The sequence below is a fragment of the Pteropus medius genome, unplaced genomic scaffold (assembly GCF_902729225.1).
Source record: "Pteropus medius unplaced genomic scaffold, Ma_sr-lr_union100, whole genome shotgun sequence".
Taxonomy (NCBI): domain Eukaryota; kingdom Metazoa; phylum Chordata; class Mammalia; order Chiroptera; family Pteropodidae; genus Pteropus; species Pteropus medius.
In genome coordinates, this window is record NW_024351730.1 from 24,430,440 (window position 1) to 24,451,102 (window position 20,663).

The following is a 20,663-nucleotide window of genomic DNA, read 5'->3' on the forward strand; positions in this document are numbered from 1 at the left end:
ATCTCAGAGTTCCCACCATTAGGCCAATTCTCGCTACTCAGTTAGGGGCCTGCATGCTCTGCCCTTCCTTTGCCCCAGGACTCTTTGCACACAATGGACAGAGTCAGCTGATGCAATTGGGAGGGAAGCCATGGAACTATCCAACACTATGCCAGGAGCTACTGAAATGTTCTGTATGTTGTGTAGCTAAACAATACCATAGTTAAGTCACTGAAAGAAATCGGATCCACTAAATGACTACAAAAGGCCTGCTAGAGGGGCTCTATATTTCCCTAAAAACTCATATTTGTCTACAAATACCAGAGCTTATAACCTGCTCTACCCACCTAGGAACGCTCAGCAGTTCACGATGTACACATGAGTGTCCATTCCTAAACAAACTCATTCATTTTCAGGACCCCATTCTTCGTTTCTGGATTCCCCTGATGAAGTTCTGTGGTTCTAGCTGAACTACTTGTGTCCTATAGATTTAAACAATTTCTCCACTTTTGTGTCCTAAAGATTTAAACCATGGCTGAGGATGTTTCATTCACTATTCCACAAATAACCACTAAACATTGGATGTTCAGAGATGAAAGGACTAGGTTCCTGCCCCTCAAAAAGCTTCCAATACATTGAGAAGAACGACAGATATATAAACCAGTTGTTAAAATGCATCTCATCAGTGTCATAATAGATGCACATACCAGAGAGAGCGTATCCAAAGTCAGAGAAAGTCTCAGGAGGAGGCAGCATTTGAGCTGAGACAGGTGGTGGTGACAAGTTCATTCTTGATGGAGAGAACAGCACGCACACTGGCATGGTAGTGTGGGGACTTAAAAATAATTGGAGTACGGTTAGAACCATGCTGTCCAGTATGGCAGCCCTAGCCATATGAGGCTATTACATACTTGAAATGTGGCCAGTTCAAAATTAGATGTGCTATAAATGTAAACTATACACAGGACTTCAAAGACTTAGTGTGAAAAAAAATGTAAAGTATATTAATAATTCTGAATATTAGTTACATGTTGAAATGATAATATTTTAGATGATATTGGGTAAAAAAATATTAAAATTAATTTTTCCTGTTTCTTTTCACTTCTTGAAGTGTGATTCCTAGAAAATTTTAAATTACATAAGTGACTCATGTTAAATTTCAAATAGATAGCTCAGGTTAGAATATAAAATTAGTTCTGGTGAGAGTATAAAATTCCAGGTTGAGAGTGCCAAAAAAAATTAAAATTAAATAATAAAATAAAATAAAGGACCTAGACATACAGAAGAAACCAGTTTGCTCAGGCCTTGGATATTACACAGGGAGAGTCACTAGGACCCTGAGCAGGAAGGGAAGGAAATGTTAGATGTGTCCTTTGGAAAATCATTCCGGCAATGGAGTGGAAGAGAGACCAGGGCAGGGAGAAAAGCCAGAAGCAGGAAAATGCATGCCGGCAAAAATGAAATAGTCAAGAATGACTAATGTGCCTTCCAACCTCCTAGATCTGCTCTCAGGGGTTCTTATCTTCCTCCACAGCAGTCTGGGTAAGCCTATGGACCCCTTCTCAGATCAATGCTTTTATACACAGAAAATTAAAAACCCAGGATTATAAGGGAAACCAATGATTAAAATACAGCTATCATTTTAAAATCTGTGATAAGGCAGTATGTGTGCTTCCTTATTGACACTTTCAATAAGATGTAGCAGCAGGTCTGACAGTTACTGTAACTGTGAAGTATTTATGAACATGAATGATGTTTTGAGCAATGGCTATCATGAGATACAACAGTATCTGTGCTTCGTTAAGTGGTGAGGCCAGGGGTTCCGCTAACACACTGCTAACACCGCTGTGGTTTGTTGCCTACAGTTACACTCAAAGAAAATGCTAAATTTTAGTGAGTGGTGAGTGAAAATAAAATGTAATTTTTTTCTCACCCAAGTCACAGACCACCTAGAATTCTTCCCGTGGACCCCTGAAGGATCCGTGAGTCCTGGATTAGGAGCCCCCGGAAAATGTTCCTGGGCTTTCCTCACAAGTAAGCTTAGGTCCTTCTAAAATGGGAACGTGGGGGACGTATACTAACAGTGGGCCACGGTTTTACTTCTAGGACATATTTATTCCCAGGACCACATTTACAACAGAACATGAAGCTAGCTGACACAAAGGCACAGAAGATGTACTAACAAAAGACTACCAGGTTTCTTTGGGTTATGATTAGAACCCATGTTGTTTTCTCAGGAGATGAGGATCATGCCCACAGGAACAGGCCCAGGAGACCCAGAGGGTTTACTGTTTGTTTAGGGTTTTTCTTAGTTCTTAAGTGAGTTCGTTCTTGCATGGAAGCAGTCTCCCCTCTCACTCCAAAGAATTTAGTTTCAAAACGAAAACAGCAAAAACACAAGCAGTGCATGATTGTACTTATGTGAGGGATCCATGGCAGGCAAATTCATAGCAACAAAGTAGAACTGTGGTGTCTGGGGGCTGGGGAAGGGGAAACGGGGAGCTAGTGAGTGTAGAGTTTCAGATGTACAAGATGAAAATGTTCTGGAGCTCTGCTTCACAACACTGCGAATATACATAACACGACTAGAAGGTACACTTAAAAAAGGTCAAGACGGTACATTTTATATCATGTTTTTTTATCACGATAAAAAATGGTTAAAATTCCAAAACAAACAAACAGAACACTCAGATCCTAGTTCAACTTCTATCGTCCCTGAGCAGGACAGACCTGCTCTATCCAGTATACAGTTTCTTTAGGCATGAAAAACACATACAAAAATACTTTTTAAAATGAAGACTCAAGCGAATTTTAAAAGTTCTTTTATATAGCAACAGAGCTCATCTTTACAGTTTCAGATGTTGATGTATGCAAACTAAGACAACCCACTGAGACTAACAAAACAGCAAACAGCATTACTGATGTGCTGGCACTAGTCTAAGCACTTCGGAAATACTGACTCGCTGACTCATTTACTCCTCATAACAATCCTGAGGTGAAGGTCCTGATTTTATCTTCACTTTACAGATAGGAAACCCAGGCATAGAGGACTAATGAGTGGAGGAGGCGGCATTCAAAACAAGCGATTCGCTCCAGAGCCAGACTCTGAGCACCTGGGGCAGGGACCAGGAGTTTTACCTTGAATTCCAACCCTTAGAATCCTAGTGACTCATGCATACTAAGCAAATCAGTCAGCAACCATTTATTGAGCAATCGATTATGACAGAGTTGTGAGGAATTTTTCTCACTTAGCAGTTCTGAAGAAGAAAAATTTTGCTGACTGCTTCTAATATTATTAAAAAAACAAAAAACTTGGTAAGGAGATATTTTATAGGAAAGATGATCGTGGGTGGAGGAGGGGAGGGATGGTTGTCACAGTGGGAGAAGCACCAACAGCAACAACAGGGAAAATGCTCTGACCATAAGGTCCCCAAATGCCTCCCTCTACTAATCTCTTAAAAAAAATGATTACAGCAATTCTCCTAACTCCCCAGCATTTGGAACGGGTGGTCGCTGCCAAAGACTAACTCACGCTGCCACGGGTTATCTCTTGTACCCAGAAAAGGTAGGGAAAGGAGTGAATAAGAGACTAAAAGGCTTGTCTGCAAACCATCAATGAATTTTAGGAACTGGTCTAAAACTAGTAGGAGAGGGAAATAGGGGAAAGTGCTAGAAGTCACCAAAGATAGTCAAAGAGTGACCTTAAAAGACTGTGGGGTGAGAAGTAACTCTTTGGGCTCAATAACCACATTCTGCCAACTTAGAAAGCAGCAGCTGCATTTTTAAACATACAGGCTGACGCACAACTCCAGGCCACGAAGGTATTCTCAGACAGATGTAATCACACTTGTGCCCTCCAAGCAGCACCCAGAGGATGCTCGTGGGAAAAGACAAGGGATTCAGTCCACAGTGGGGTCACTCCATATTTCCAGTATGGCAAGGAGGCGGTCGGGACTCACCTGTAGGTGTATGGCCCCACTTCTTCTAATCGCGGGATCTCTCCTCTGAGGATCTCCGCTGGATTGGTGACATTGAAGAAATAGAACTGGGAATACACTGGCAGGGGCGGCTTCTTCCAGGAGTCAAAGGTCTCAGAACCATTCCTTAGCACAATATTCTAGGGGAGAAAACCAAAGGAGATTTACAAAGTGTAAGGCAGGTGGCTTTGAACACAGAGGCCGAGAGAAGAACATTCTCTACTCTGACCTTCTAACTCACTTGTTTCACAGGCATTCAACGGTAGTCCCTTGAGAGCAGGGCTGTGCCTTATGCCATGAAGCCCACAGCTCTATTAAACCATAAAAGATCTTCAAAAGTATTTGTGGTAAAGGAAGGATGCTAGAGCCATAGCTCATGGGTGGAAACATAGTGTGACTAAGGCCATAGATCTTTTTTTAACAGCCACAACAGTTTATTTACAATTGAATTCTTCATAAGATACTTAAAAGACAACCAATTTTACACATCAGAAATGGCAACAAAAGTATGAATTACAACCCAGACAACAATATGAAATGGGCATACAACAAGGCTGAAGTGGAGAGACAAGCAATTTCCCTTTTTCATTAATTCACACTAGCTTAAACTTTGTTAAAGAAAGTACACAAAAGGTCCTACGGCTTTGTCACAAAGATTCCACGGATCACATAGCTGCTGTGGAAGTCAGGCTACTCTGACTTGCATGCATTCCCAGCTTGCCCACAAGAGAGAAGACAGGGAGACAGACCTGAGAAGGCTCGCTTTGGGCCTTCCATTTGAGGTCGATCCCCAACAAACCCATAACACAAAGATGCTTACCCCTATTTTACAGATGAGGAAGCCGAGCCTCACTGGAGGTTAAGTGCTTGGGGTATTCTTTGTCTACAATCCTTCCTTTGTTTTCTACCCTGACCAAGTGTTATAAGCTGAATTGCATGCCCCCAAAATTCATATATAGAAGTCTCCTAACTCCTAGTACCTCAAAATGTGACTGTATTTGAAAATAGAGTTTTTAAAAAGAAATGTAAGATTAAATGAGGTCATTAGGGTGGACTGTAATCTAATATGACTAATCTCCTTATAAGAAAAGATTAGGATTCAAATACATACAAAGGAAAGAGCATGGGAAAACACAGGAAGAAGACAAACATCTACAGGCCAAGGAGAGAGGCCTCAGAAAAAATCAACCTTGGTGACATGTTGACCTCAGACTTCTAGCACCCAGAACTATGACACAATAAATTTCTGTTGCTCAAGTCACCCACTCTGTGGTATTTGTGAAGGCAGCCTGAGCAAACCAAGCTAATACAGAACGGCGCCCCATGAGAGGAGTATTCTTCCCACCCTACTGACTTCAGGCTTGGCCAAGTGACTTGATTTGATCAACGATGTGGGTGGAATAGTAATGACCCAATATTAAGCTAAGGTCTCAAGAGGCATGGCAAGTTTCCGCTAGCCACCCTCTGCCAAGAGAAGAGCATACTGCAGGTCCCTGTTGCTCCTTCAGCCAAGGCCCTAGAATGGTGATATGTATACCAGACATGAAGCCTAAACTTCAGCCTAGATCAGCTGAGGCAGCCAAGCTCAAACTGCAGCCAGCCTGCACACTAGAGTTTGAAATAAATGTTACTGTTACAAGCCACTGAGATTTGGGGGTTTGTTTGTTATCTACCATTGCAGTGGAAGCCTGATTAATACCACACTCAAGTTTAACACACAGAAACCTAGTATCGAGTAGTCCTAACGGTCAACTTGTTAATTAAGAAAAACTACGTTTTTACAGTAAAAATTATTGAAGTATACAAGGAAAATAAAAGTACAGACTACAAATAAACAAATCAAAATGTGAAAAGTGATTAACTCTGCATGTTGGGAATTTGGGTCATTGTTAATTTCTACTTGATGAGATTTTGTATTTTCCAAATTTTTGAATAAAAAAATTAACATTGAGAAAAATTCTTTAAAGAAAAGCAAAAGAGGAAAATGGGATCTACTGATACAATGTAAGGCCACTAGTGACACAATAACTAGATTCCAAGAGAAGCATCCCTATGTCACCTGTCATTCCTCATTCAGTGAGGATTTGAGTGACAATAAACAAAGGGACTGGCTTCAAACCACATGCTAAAATGTACTGTGACACAGCATACAACAGGATGTCAAATTTTAGTAGTCCAGGCCTCCAATTTAATAGAAGCAAGATTGCAAGGGAGTTTAATGATATCGCTCTATTATTAAATAGAAAATACCCAAAAATCTTTACAGGGAAAAACAAAAGTGGCTGTGAAATAAATGAATGCAGAAAACCTAAGCTTGTCAAAGTAAAGCTGGTCATCTGGAGCGCTGGGAAGAAACTGACGTCCACGAGTTGCCATGTTAGTGAACTAGGCATTACTTGTGGTTTGGCTTCAGTTCAGAACATCTCTTCATCAGATTTCTATCCAAACAGCATATTATTGAAATATTCTTGGCCTTTACTATCAGAACTGATTTACTGAGTTAAGGTCAGATCGATGAGACAGAAAAATTTAAAGACAAAACATGAACCTCCTTTCCTCTAACCTCTGGATCCAGCTCAGACTCTCTCCGGTGAAGCCCTCCCCCTTCCCACCCCCACACTGATTTACCTCCCTCTGCCCCAGTCTCAGAGCAGCCTAATCAGTCATTTTAGATAGTTTTGTTTTTTGTTTTTTTAAAGAGCTTCGTGGTCTTTTATCTTATCTCCTAAACAGGAGTTTTGGCTATCTGAGGAGAAGGAGCAAGGGAGAAAGTCAGGCCCAGCAAATGAGAGAACATCACTGTTAAGACCCTCAGGATGACCAGATACAACTCGGAGGCCCGGGAAGGGTAAGGGGCTGTGCTGAAGATCATACAGCTACTTAATGTCAGAGCTGGGTCTGGAACCCGGTGTAGCTTCCTTCCACTCTCCCGCCCTACCTTGCAACAGTTTAATAAAATGGGTATAAATATACCATGTGTTTAATCTACCTAAAACTATGTTAACTATGAGAATGATAACATGTGAATAATAATTTGTCTTTTAGAGGATTTTGAAGGCCCATCTTTTTTAAGTTATCTGATTTCATTAAAATAAGGACCTCTTTTTCTTGTCCATAAATATCCACAAAAGGGCAGGGCAATAATTTTCCCTCTTCCATGAATTCCTTGAGAAGCCCCCTTCGACTGGATGGATCATGCCTTCCTTTCAACCCCGTAACACAGTATATGGGAACTTCTTAGGAAAAAAGTGGTCAGGAAAGAAAACATTTTCTAAAAATTTAAGTTAACAGTAATCAACACGAAGCAGGTGATATTAACAACGAAAAATGAAAAAAGAAAGTGCAGCTGCTTAGTATGGTAACATTAGGTTAACTTTTGGCTTCTCAAACAGAAAGAAGGTGCTGACTTACAAGTAAAGAGCAGCTGCTGCTTTTTTTTTTTTTTTCTTTAATCCTCCCCACAGTGTCTAGGACAATGTAGTTCCTGGAGAAATATCTGTTCAATTGACAGAATATAGTGCTAGAAAACTTACACACTAGCTTTCATCAACTTTGCTTAGATGGTGGGAGAGAAGAACTTATGAGGCTTTAAGAGAAGAGCAGAAGAAAGCCATGAATGGTCAAATGCAAAGCCACAGGGCCAGGTCTTGTAAGAGCAGCTCAATAATTAAAATTCCAAGTAGCTTTTAAAAGTGTACCCAGAGGAAGTGGCTGTTCACTGGCCATTTTAGTCACATTCAGATACGGAGAAAGCAATAGTTTCATTAGAATCACAGAAACACGTAGAACTAACATCTATCTTATGTGCATCTTATCAGTAATCCAGCACCCTCAAGAGCTAAGTGCAGCCAGTTCCTTTTGTGGGTGGAAAGAAAACTGTGTCCTTCCACGACCAATAGGTGTTTTTACTAACACCTATTTAAAGCAGTGCTGTATACCCACAGTTTTCTTGCAAAGTATAGAACTATGCATGTAAGTCATGAAAACACTATGTATGTGCTAGCATTGTAGGAGATACCCAGCAATACAGATGTGGTTTCCGCATTCCAGGAGCTTACCCTCTATTTAGGAGAATATTGATACATGTGTGCAATTTCACAATATAAAGTAGCATGTGAAAAATGGCCAATGAGTATACCAGATAATGATCTCAATAATGTTCTGGCAATGGATTCCATGAACTGAGATGGGCAAAGGTGGTGCTTAAAGTAAGCCAGGAAGAATGATTAAAATTTGGCAAGTAAAGAGAGGTCATGAGGGTGGGTGCTTGATAGACAGCCAAGGTTGATTTACTATCCTGTCTAGCTGGACAGAGTAAGCCCTTCCTCCCTGCCTGCTCCATGACCCTCTTTCCTGGAGCTCTCTACTTAATCAGAAAGATAGTGGCTGTGGAGAGTGAGACAATAAAAGACAGCAGTTGGGACAGCAGTAGGTGTGACTGCGTGTGGGTTTTATAGCGAGTAGGGAGATTCATTTAGAGAGGTGGGCTGGGGTCACAGGAGTCTAGATTGTATCGGGTATAAATAGGGAGCCATGGCAGGTTTTTGAGCTACAAAACATTATCAAGAGCCAGGTGCTATGTCTCCACTTTATCTAATCCAATCCCCTCAATAGTCTATAAGGTGAAAATCATTTTCCCAATTTCACATTTCAGTAGACCAAAGCTCAGAAAGGTTAAGAGAATGTCTGAGGTTTGCTAGTGGGGGGTGAAGCCAGCCTCCTACTCCAAGACTCACTGCAAACCTGTGCTCCTGGCAATGGTGAATTTCACCAGAAGCCCATGCTCCTGGAAAACAGTGAAGGTCCAGAAGCCCCTCCTTTTGTGTTTCAGGAAATGGCTTACTGCAAAGAAACACCCTTTCCCATAGGACTTAGATAAGATTCACAGATGTCCTCCTTTCTTATCTAAGACAAGGCCAGATACCTCCAGACTCCCATTCTTTGTCTCATAATTGATCAGCTGAACTGCCTGTTCCCACCAATCAATGGGAACGAAATGTTAATGTACAGCTTAGTGATTACTGTTAACAATACCGTATTGTATATTTGAAAGTTGCTAAGAGGATGTCACCACAGCACACACAAAAGAGTAACTGTGAAGTGACAGATATGGTAATTAGCTTGACTGTGGTAATCATTGCAGTGTATATGCACATCAAACAACATGTTGTATACTTTAAACACACTCAATTTTTATTTGTCAATCATGCATAAATAAAGCTGGGGGTGGGGAATGCTTGCTAGCCAAGCTTTGGTTAAGTTTTTCTCCTTCCCATACCTGTTCACTCCTCCTTATAAAAGAAAAACCTTTGGTTAACCCTTGAGGTTCCCACAAACCACAGTCAAGAGATTCTCCCTACTGTAAGTCCCCCTCCTCCTCTCACAATAGTCCTTTCTCCTTTCCAATAATCCTTTCAAACAGTCTCTCCTTACCTAAGTCAGATTTGTTTTTTATGGGACACATCTTTGTGCCATGCCGCCTACTTTGAATTGACACAGACAGGCAAGAGGTGTTTTAGAAGATTACACTGGCCCAAGTGGGAAGGAGGGCTTGGCTAGGATTATTCTAAGGGTTCCACAAGGTCTCGGAGAGTGCTTATCTCAGGCCACCCTCAAAATGCTCAATAATTGTTGACTGTGATTTTGATTATTGCCATCTTCAAGTTGGGGATGAGAGGGTTCTAGGATTTATTTGGTTTGAATTAAAAAAAGGAATCATGGCACTCTCATTAGTCTGCTCACATCCAGATAACCCAGACAATAAGAGAAAAACAAAAAACAAAGAGAAAGTCTTTAGTCATGATTCTCTCTTCTAGCCCTGCATATATAATTTAGTGTAGGTTGAAGCAACAAGGATTTAGCATAAAATTGAAAATAACCAAAGTGTTGTACAGGAAAAGAATGACTTAGTAAACTGTGGTAATTCACAGGTTGGAGAATAAAGCAACCATTAAAATTAGTAAAACCATATGGAAATAAGAAACATGCTCATGATCAATGTTAAATGGAAAAAGCAGATAATGTAAAATATGTATGTGTGGACAATGTATGTGTGGACAAGAACAACAGCTAAATTGTGAGCATGAAAACATTAGGGAAGTGAAATACAGATCATTTTAAGATTTCAGTCTAGTTAACCTCAAAATCTCTACATCTCCACGAGAAACATCTAATAGCACTTATCCCTATGGAATAAGGATCACAAGAGGTCTTCCATTCTCTCTGTTATGTCTTTCTGCATTGTTTGAAATTTTTTACAACAGAAATAAACTACTTCTGTAAGCAGAAATAAACAATTGTCCCTTATAATTTTTTTAAATGAAAATCTAAGAAAGTAACTCAGATTCTGGAAAATGTTATTAATAGACCCTACAGGGAAAGGAGAAGGAATAGATACAGAGAACCAGCTTCATCTAGGCCTTTCCTCTGTTCTTAAGAAACAAAGGCGAGGCTGATGCCTCATCAGCTGTGGTCTGTTGCCTCGCCCACAGAAGCTCCAAGAGCCCCATCCCACACACAGGGCTTCACAGTATTTCTTTTCCTATTATTGTCAGGACAGTTGCTTTAGCATTCTGTATTCCTCAATAGCTTTTCCTGACAAGCATCATGACAGTGTGTGGAGAGCTTTAGAGTAAGAAAGTATTTGCAATCTTATTTATTTGTAAAAGAAAGTTACCTCAGGATTATGAACCCCAAAAGAGCCAGTAAGTATGAACGAACGAACAGATGGTTAACTAATCTAGTTTATCTTTCTTTTTTTTGTACCTAGCTCTTAGGCAACCAGAAGTCCAAAGACAAGTGAAAGAATTTCTAGAACGAGGGATGGGAAAATCCTTTCCAGAAGAGAGGGTAAAACTGGTCGTTCTTACAACAGTCTGACTTGAACCTGTCTCTCCAAGTATTTCAGGATAGAAATAAACATTTAGTAGACTCGAGTCCTTAGCTAAAAAAAAAAAAAGCAAATGAAAAACTATACAGTAAAAAAAATGATTTTTGACATCTTGTCAGAGTCACAGTGATAGCGGATGCTGTTACAACCTGGGGTTCTCCTCACTGTCTGCCTCCACTCCCATCACTGTTTTCTCCCTGGCTACTCACTCTTAGCTGAGTCAACACCCACATAAATCTCAAACCACCTTTTATTACATTCAAATCTTGCCCTTAAGAGTACTGGCTTTTCTTGTACCTTTAATGTGTCTCTTTCCCTCCGCCCCACATGGCTGTACATTTGTCAAGGAACTCACTGTAAATCTCAGAGAAGACTGCATGGTGTGTGTCTGTGTGCATGCACCCACTAAGTAGGGAAAGAGCGAACAGAGGGAAGTCATAAATACAACTGCCAACATTTCTAAAACAGTTGCTTCTTTATTTTTATCTTTGTCCCCTGCCTTTCAGCTTAGGCAAAGACAACTGCCATTACTAGCATGGCCAGCTGCTCCTGACTGTGAGTCTCCAGGAGTCAGGTGCTGCCTAGGGCTTAATGTACATGATCTCTAAGCCTTACTTACACTGATCCTGCAAGGTCCCATTTTACAGATAAGGAAATAGTAGCACTGGCTTTCCCAAGCTCTCGGTGCCAATAAATCATGTCAAATCTGACCCAGTCCAAGTCTATGGGTTTGCAGCTATCACCCCACCACACCCTCAGGGTAGAGCTGCCAGATTTAGCTAATGAAAACACGGGATGCCCAAGAATGTCCCAAATATTATAAAGGCTATGTCAAAAATGCTTTAATTCTTAGGAGAAGCATGCTGAAGGATTCTGGTGCTGCGATGTCTACAACTTGTATTTAAACAATTCAAGAAAAAGTATATATCAGAGAGAGATGAAGTAAATATGGCAGGATGTTAACAACTGATAAAGTGAAGTGAATCAAAATGCTGTATGAGACTTACTCACTAAGATACTATTCGTTGTTTATCTGAAATTCAAATTTAACTAGGCATCCTGTATTTTATCTGGCAACCCAACCCCAAAAAGACCGTGAAACTGTAGAGAAACCATAACTTGGGCTCTGAGACCTTCCTGAGGAGCCACACCTTCTGTCTGAAGGAAGAGAAACTAGGGCAGCTGTGTGAAGTCATGGTGAACTCTTGTGCTGGACTGACATGTGAGGAACTAAGAAAGGAATTGCTGAGCTCTAGAGTTTAGAGGCAGTGGCTCTGCCCAGGTTATGCCAATATATCCAAAGACAGCCTGCCAGATTATTGTCCAGAAGAGGGCTTAGATTTGATCTTAAACTTCTAATTTCTGTCCCAGATCCTCAGGGCATTCAACTACACACTCCCTGGGTCTTGCTTTGCAAAATAAGGACTAACAAGTAATAACTCTAACCTCAAGCCTGGAGAATGTTGGGCACAGGAAGTCATTCATTCCACCTAAGGCAAGGAGCCAGTTTCTCTGGTTCAGGTGGAGCCCTCTGCTCAGTCTAAACATAAAGCCGAGGCTTAGGGACCTCTGACCCTCCTCACTAAGGGTTCTGCTGTGGTGGTAACAGACACCAGACAAGCTGTGCAATCAGCAGTTCCTTAGTCGCACTTAAGTCAAAATCATTGTAAAGTCCTTAATCAGTTTTACAGTGTGATTTTGGATAGTCTTTATTAATTCTGGATATTGTTTATTAATAAAGCAGAACATGATGAATTTTTCCAGGAATACTGTGGCACTATTACCAAAAGAAATATTGGAAAGATTATCAAGTTATGTGGTGAATCTGCAGTGTCAACAGCCAAAACAATCATTTAGACTGAAACACTTATTTTTCAACTAGTTAGTCAATATGTATATATTGAGCTATCTATATGCCCAATAGGCATAGGCAGTGTTCTCTAGAAGAAATTTAGCTAAGGACACAAAATGGACATGCATGTGACAGTTAGTGAAATATTAGCTGTAAGGCCCAGTAATTTAGTCCAAATTATTGGACTTATGCCTGAAACTATTTGGACTATTTCAGTCTTATAGATCCATCCTAAAATGCCCATTTGGACATCTCACAGGCTGCTCAAAGTCAAGGGGACCAAAAATGGACTTACGATTTTCTCCTATAATCGATCACTCAGTCCTATTGATTTTTACCTCCTCTTCTCCATTTCTATTCTTGTACCCACTGGAATACTGTGGATACTCTCCTACATGGTCTCCTTCTCTCCGGCCTTGTCCCTTTCAATTCCATTACCTACCTCGGCCTCCAGAGCATTCTATCAAAAGCGCCTATCTGAGCAGACACTCCCCATTGCTCACAGGATAAAATCCCAGGTCCTTAATCTGCTGTACTAAGACCTGCCATGATATGGCACAGCCTATCACCTGTCAACGTCTGTCATTCCCTGGAAGGCATTTTATGCACCTGCAACACTCAACCGCTCATTGTTCCCTAGGTACAGGCTGGATTAGCTGCTTCTGAGGAGAACTGACATGCCTCGATACAGCCACAAGACACAACACATCCATGTCAACCTGGTAGAGCTCGTTTGAGAAGGTAAGAGGAGGAGGGTTGTTGAACCGGCTGTCCTGGTATAAGCCACTTCCAAATGATAAAAATAAGCACTCGGGGAATTTCGTCAGGTTTTGATGGCAATAAATAATACTTTTAAGGAAATTTTCAGGACTCAAGAGTACTACTGGTTGTTCTTCTAGTTCAACAGAGTGCTATTTAATAATTAAACACAACTTTAGTATCCATGTTGCTATCTACACAGTCTAAATTCACCCAGAGATAATGCAGACTATCTTTGAGAACCTGGCCTAATAGCATGTGGATGATTCTCACTGGACTCCAAATTAATAAAACTCATCAACTATCAAAACACCAGCTGGTTTCCCTTTGTTTTTTAAAAATTCTCCCTGAAATTAAGCAAAAACCAATCTCGACTCGTGTAGTAATTTTTACTACTTACCTTTTTATATTCTCTGTTAAGGTAAAAGATACAAGCTGCCTTTAACATTCTACCCTTATTCTCTGACCTTATTTTAACTCTGGAATGTGCAGCATTATTATTATTATTTTTAAATGTCACTACTGTTACACTTATTGGGCTTTAATGGCAACTGTAATAATTTCAGCTAACATGACCTGAAATGCTAGTTCATGTGTAAACTACTACTCCATCTATAAATTACATATAGGCCAATATGGTAGAATAGCTATTCCCCCCAAAAAAGCTCCTGCTACAAAACACCCACTAGAATACTTATTAAAAGCTTCTAAGTAATTACAAATGTGAAACCAAAGTTGAGAACTGCCGCCTAAAGAGAGAAAAAGCAGCCACCAGATGGACCAGGTGAAAATTGGGGACATGTCTGTGTATATGGGGTGAGTGGTTAAAAAAGTGGATGAGAAAGAGGATTTTAAGATGTGAATAAATAAAAAGTGTGGCCATGAAAACAATGCGTGGGTTCCATGTGTAACTTGTAGAGCCAGTCTTGTCCTTTTACAATCGGTTTGGTTGTGATTACATCTCTCAAAGATTGAAATAAGTGATGTTTTCACTGCTTATGTCTCCATATATATATAAATATATATATATTTATATATATATATTTATATAAATATTATATATATAAATATATATAAATATTATATATATAAATATATATATAATGTTTCCCATTACTCTTGATTATTAGAGGTACAGTGTTGAAAGCAAACATCCTTAAAATGAGACTTGTAAGAGTGATAACATTACTAACAATGTCACCTTCCCTCTAGACAGGGTGTAAAGCTCTGATGCTGGAGGGGCCACGTGGGCAAGGTAAATAAGGAAAGTGGGAGTGAGCCTGTATATTTGTTGGCATGTCAAATTACAGCAATCATATTCACTTCTACATAGAAGTATGCGCTTGTCCATTTTTTTAAGATCTGACCCCTCAGGCTACCTTTTATATTCCTTTCAGGAAAGAATGTCAGATACAAACAGATATTTCTCTACTCTAAGAAAGGCCACAGAGCAAGTATGGTGACAAAGGGTGCCTTCACTAGGCCTTAGATTCAGGAAGCCATCAGGAGCATGAAGGACAGTGGGTACAGGGAGGAGGTCCCATCTGAAGGGCAGTCTCTATTCTGTTCAGACTGCTGCCACACAGAACTGTCGTGGGGCCAGCACGGTAGAGCATCCACATGTTTTCAGGAGAAGCTGGAAATCTAGATTTTGGATGAAGTTTCCAGATTTTAAAGTTATAAACTATTAGTGAGGCAACCACTATAGAATGGAACAAAAATGTGAAGCTAAACAATAAGAACATGCAAACAAAATTCTTCTCAAAGATCTAAGTTTTCCTCAATTCATCCTTCCATTCATCCAAGCAACACATACTGACCGTCTACTTTGTATGGCATTTCATTTGGCGGTTTGGAAAGATAATATGAAGCTAATATGGCAGGACCTCTACCTTCATAGAGCGCTTTCAGGCTAGCTTTAAGTACTAAATTATGTCACATGGGTTAAAAATCACTGGCAGGGCTGAGACTAGTGGGGAATTATTGAGTAATTCAATTATGGAGATACTAATATTATAGTCTAATTTGATTAACACACAGGAAAATATAGGAGATTCACTGAACCTGCATGACTGAGGGCCCAGCTGCTATCATTAACACTGAACACGAAAATGGAGAAACCAAAAGGACATATAAATGTATAACAATCTAACCAAAATCCTGGCGGTTTGAAAACATTAATAATATAGTGTCCAAACTGGTCTTACAGAAATATAACAGGGATATTATGTTATTTTAAAAAATTATTCTAAAAATAATATAATTAATGAAAAGAAAACTAGATCTGCAGTTCTCAAAATGTGGTCAAAGGACCTCTGGATGTCCTTAAGACCCTCTCTGGGGGTCCAGAAGGTCAAACCTATTTTCATAATACTAAGACATCATTGCCTTTTTCACTCTCTTTCCCTCATAAGTGTAGAATGGAGTTTTCTAGAGGCTACACGACCTGTAATGATGTAATTCCCTGACAGTTGATAGAATATACGCTTGTCTCTCTTGTGTTTTAAAATTTATCATTTTTAATCTCTAATATCATAAATATTGATAGCTATAACCCAGAGAAACATAAGTTCTTTGGAGTCCTCAATAATTTTTAAGAGTGTAAAGGAGCCTGAGGCCAAAAAGTTTGAATTAGATTATAAGCTCTATAGCAGTAGGGACAATGTCACATGTACTATGGTATCCATAGCTCTTAGCACTCTGTTTTGCATGTAGATGGTAGATGGTCCACACTCAGTAAATATTTGCTGAATAAACAAATGACCACCAAAGTATATTAACTGAAAGTGCTTTTAGGTAGAGAGCAACACCGAAATTTGCCTTTATTTTCCTCAATTGCTTTTGGCTAGTTACTAGTGTTGATTAAAAGTGGTCCCTTCATTAGTACATTATGTACATAATTTATATAATATATAATATATATGTGGATATATATATTATATTTATGTATATGTCCTGATGCTATAGGCCATAAATGCCTAGTCACTTGGCCAACATCCTGTGTTTTCATTAATGATTTTATAATCCCACCTGCTGATTCTTCCCCAGGAACAAGCAAATGTCTGGCAGAACAGATGGCCCCGTTGCTATGGCCTGACAGAATGAAATCTTGTGCTTTATTAAACAAGAAAACAAAAACATTTTCCATAGGCAAGAATCTTCTCCGCCCGCGACCCCAAACCTTTCCTTTAATGTGAACTCACAGAATAATAGTAATATTCTCAACTAGAATTGCCATCTCTTTATGTCATCTCTTTATCTCAATAAAGCTGAAATTATAAACAGAGAATGGGACTAGAAGCACCCCATTTATGTAAAATATATATGTTACTATACATGCAGAAATCAAAATGAGGAATAATCAACAATACATTAACAATAGTTATCTTTGCTTTATTAATTTGCTTTATTAATAGCTGACTTTTTTTATAATGGCATGCATCTTTTATCATAAAAATAAACAAAAATGAAGAATAAAATACAAAGGTATCAAAAAAAGAACTGCCATCTCAAGGAATGAAGATATGGGCTAACACGATCACCATCCAAACCAGTCACGGACTTCAGAGTTTGCTCTTTAACCTGGGCGTTGTGCCTAAAGAATATGATTCAGTTGGGCTGGTGGGGTCTGTACTTTCTAAATCTCCATAAGTGATTCAGATGCAGTTTTTAGAATCTAGGGACTATACTGAAAACTACTGTCTACTCCCTTGTCTTAATCATTAATAATGAATTAGTAAGATGCTGAAAGAAACATAATGTGATTTTGATATCACAAGACCACATTTCTAAAAGCCAGGGAAGAGCCGGATACTTTTGCTTAGGAGTTAAAGAACATTGCAAGAATACTGTCTGTTTATAAATCTATGATTTCTGCTTGTGCTAAGCCAATCATATTATTCTGTGACAAATTTGGAAAGGAGAAACTACAAGATGAAGCCTCTTCAAGGGAGGCTCAGCCGCTGGAGGGTCACATAGGGCTGGGGCTAAGGAAGTCCCAGATGAGTAAACAGCGTGGGCCTAAGGAGTCAGCAGAGGAAGCTGATTGGTGGGAAAAGCAGAGGAAGGAAAGGAGGCGCAGAGTATGGCTGGGTCCTGCTGATCTTCCAAAGGCCTTATCATGCTACACTTCTCATGCTTGCATTTCTATGAGCTTCCTCTTGCAACTTTAGAAAAAGAAAAAAAATCCTATCTTCAGCTCCTTAGAGAGCACTGTTCCTCTTTAATGCCAAAAGTGGAGGACAGTGTGGTGTGAGGATAGAATTTATTGTCTAAACCAGGAATCTTTTAAAAGAAAAGAGGGTGCTAGTAATTATACCAGGACAACGGCTGTAAACAATCTAGAATTGCCACAGGCAATGGGACATATGGTCATCCTCGGGAATGGTAATGTGAATTAGGAGACCCAGCTTACACACCTAACCCTACTCCTTCCTTTTCATGTGGCCTTCCATAAGTCACCTACTTATATTTCTAGTGTTATTTATATAAGTAGGTGACTTATGGAAGGTAATTGCTACCTACCATCATTCTTTTAAAAATGGTCATACTCTCAGTTTCCTTCTCTATAAAATAACAGATTAAGTGATACCTAAGGTTTTTTCTTATTCTAAGTCTTCGTAATTCTGAAAAAAAGGCAACCTGGGAGACAAGGAAGATATGCAATAGGGAGCCTTTTAAGATTATATTTAGTTGTCTTTACATAAAAAACAATATTTCACTAATTTGACTTTTAAAAAGAAGACTCACACGGATTCACCAATCCATGATATTTGGTAAAATGATCACTGATTATATTTCTTAAGGCATCAGTAGAACAGCTCCACAGTTGCTGAGGCTCCCAAAAGAGACCAGCTGGTACTCACTAGCCCAGAGCCTCAGGTTCTGGCAAAGGGTAGTGTATTTGCCCTGTTCATCTCATCCCTGAGACCTAATGCTATCGTCCTTCCTTGGCCTGTGAATAGGAAGCAAAACATGAACTGTCTCATTCCTTCTCACAGTTTCCTTGCCAGCCCATCTCTTATTAGCCAGCCCTGCAACCCCATTTCTAGGAGATGTTCAAACTGTCAGCAAGTCTAAGGCCAAATTTAATATTCTGAGCTACATAGTTGTTCTCAGGCAGCAATCACATGCCCGTGTCATAGAATGTCAGAAGTCTGAAGCTAGAAGGAACCTTATCTACTATATAAGCTTTGGTTCTTAGATGAGAAAAGAATAGCCAGAAACAATAACAATTAATATTTGGGCATTGTGAAAGGGACTGTGCTAGATGCTTTACATCAATCATTTTATTTTATTCTTGCAACAACCCTAAAGTATTCTTATTGCCCTGCTTTCAAAATGAGGAACCTGAGGTTCTGAGGGGTTCAATAATTTGCAACTCAGCTTGTTCAACTCAATCCAAGTATTTGTTAGTAATAGAAAAGAGAATTTTACCCACATTCTGCTGATTCTCAGGACACTATTCTTTCAACTAAAACGATCACTAGTAAGGCAACAGGCGTTCACTAGGTACCTACCATGTACCAGGCACTGTGCTGAGTACCACAGCACTTAGTGGGATTACCAAATGAAATTAAATGTGATATAAAATCCTGCCTTTCTAGCATCCACAGAGGAAAAGAGATTGCTGGATCTCTACAAAGTTCTGTCTTCAGGGAAGTCAAAATGGTTCACAGGGACGACCTGCTTATTGCTCAGAATATCCCCCAGGAAGTGAGTGTGGCAGACAAAAAGGGAGGCATTTCCATGCCTCTTTTGCAATTGAGAAAATAGAAGCAGAAACAACTACAGGGTTTGCTCGATACAAAGCATTAACCTTGGAGGCCAACAATGGAACCAACTTGTCTTGGTTTCTTCCACTCTATTCATTGGCCAAAATTAAAATCTCCCTTCAATCCTCCTGGTCACCCAGGACTCAAAGACAATTATCAGTTGAGCAAATTATTATTATTATTATTTTTTTTTACACATACAGCACCCGGTATTCCTAGGTGGTCTCCCATCCAAGTACTAACCAGGCCCGACCCTTTTTAGCTTCCAAAATCAGACAAGAGCCAGCATGTTCAGGGTGGCCTGGCCGTAGACGGAGGCAAATTCTTCTGATAGGAATTTAGTAACAAAGCTTCTTGCAATTAGCCAAACCTACTCTTTTGAATTTCATCTCTTTCCTCTCTGCTCTTTGATGTAGACAAGTTAAGGTATGGACAATCTTAAAATGAAACACTAAGAACTGGGAGTATTAGAGTGGATTATATTACAACTATAATAAAGTCAAGTTATGAATTGTTCCATAATAATACTAACGGAATAATTACGGTAGCCACAAATGATCACCTATTTTATGCCTGATACTGTGCTGAGCGTTCTACATAGATGACCTCATTTAGTCTCACAACAGCACACACACAGAGGCAGATCTGGGGCTTGTGTGTAGCTTATACAATATGAGGAGGCCCTTCCTAAGAAAAAGGAAATTTTGCATAGAGAATTAGGTACAGGGCCTTAGAAGGGCCAGTGCAAGTGAGAGGCCCAAAGCTTAAGCTTTGTGAGTTTCACAGTAAATGCAGCACTGTGCCCAAGACAGCTAACATCCTCGCTTCTCCAAATAATGAAACTGAGGCTCAAAGAAGTTAAGTAACCTGCTCAAAGTCAAAAAGCTTGTAAATGGCAAGGCTAGGATTTGAACACAGGGTGTCTGACTTCAAATCTCATGTATTCAAATCTTCTTTGCTTCTAAATCTTCTTTGCTTCTGCGGCTTCTCGCAAAACTAAAACTGTTATCATTTCCAAAGCACTAATTATATCTCATGAAATTACACCCATTTTCCTTAATAACGCTTCTAATCTCTCTGTTTATGTGAGTCATTATTATCTTTATTTACAGATGGGGAAACCAAGAATCAATAAAGGTTAAGCACCTACCTAGCACATGGTCACTCGGCTAATACATGGTGGAGCAAGGATTCATGCCCAGGAGTACTGACCTGAGGAGTCCTACTCTTTTCCACTATCCCATGCTACCACCCTACAAGTGCTTCACGAGAGCAAATGGTAATGATGGAAACATGTGACCGTTGGTTGACTTAAGATATTCCCATATCTGTCCCCTGAAACTAGCCCTGTCATTTGGTTCCATACACTACATTGTGCAGTATTCCTTAACAAGTTTGGGCAACTCTGAAAGTCCACTTATCCTGTACTATAA

The 20,663-nt window shown here is 39.7% G+C and overlaps 1 protein-coding gene across 3 annotated transcripts in view; it reads right to left on the reverse strand.

Moving 5' to 3' along the window:
- The window catches only part of SCARB2 (scavenger receptor class B member 2), a 58,450-nt gene that overhangs the window by 35,933 nt on the left and 1,854 nt on the right, over nt 1-20,663 (reverse strand). For 2 of the 3 annotated variants that reach the window (XM_039845489.1, XM_039845490.1), the window contains exon 2: nt 3,939-4,096. In XM_039845489.1, the coding sequence (XP_039701423.1) occupies nt 3,939-4,096 (158 nt within the window). Of the gene's footprint in view, nt 1-3,938; nt 4,097-4,197; nt 4,228-20,663 lie in introns of those variants that run through there. The other variant, XM_039845491.1, reaches the window with a different exon arrangement.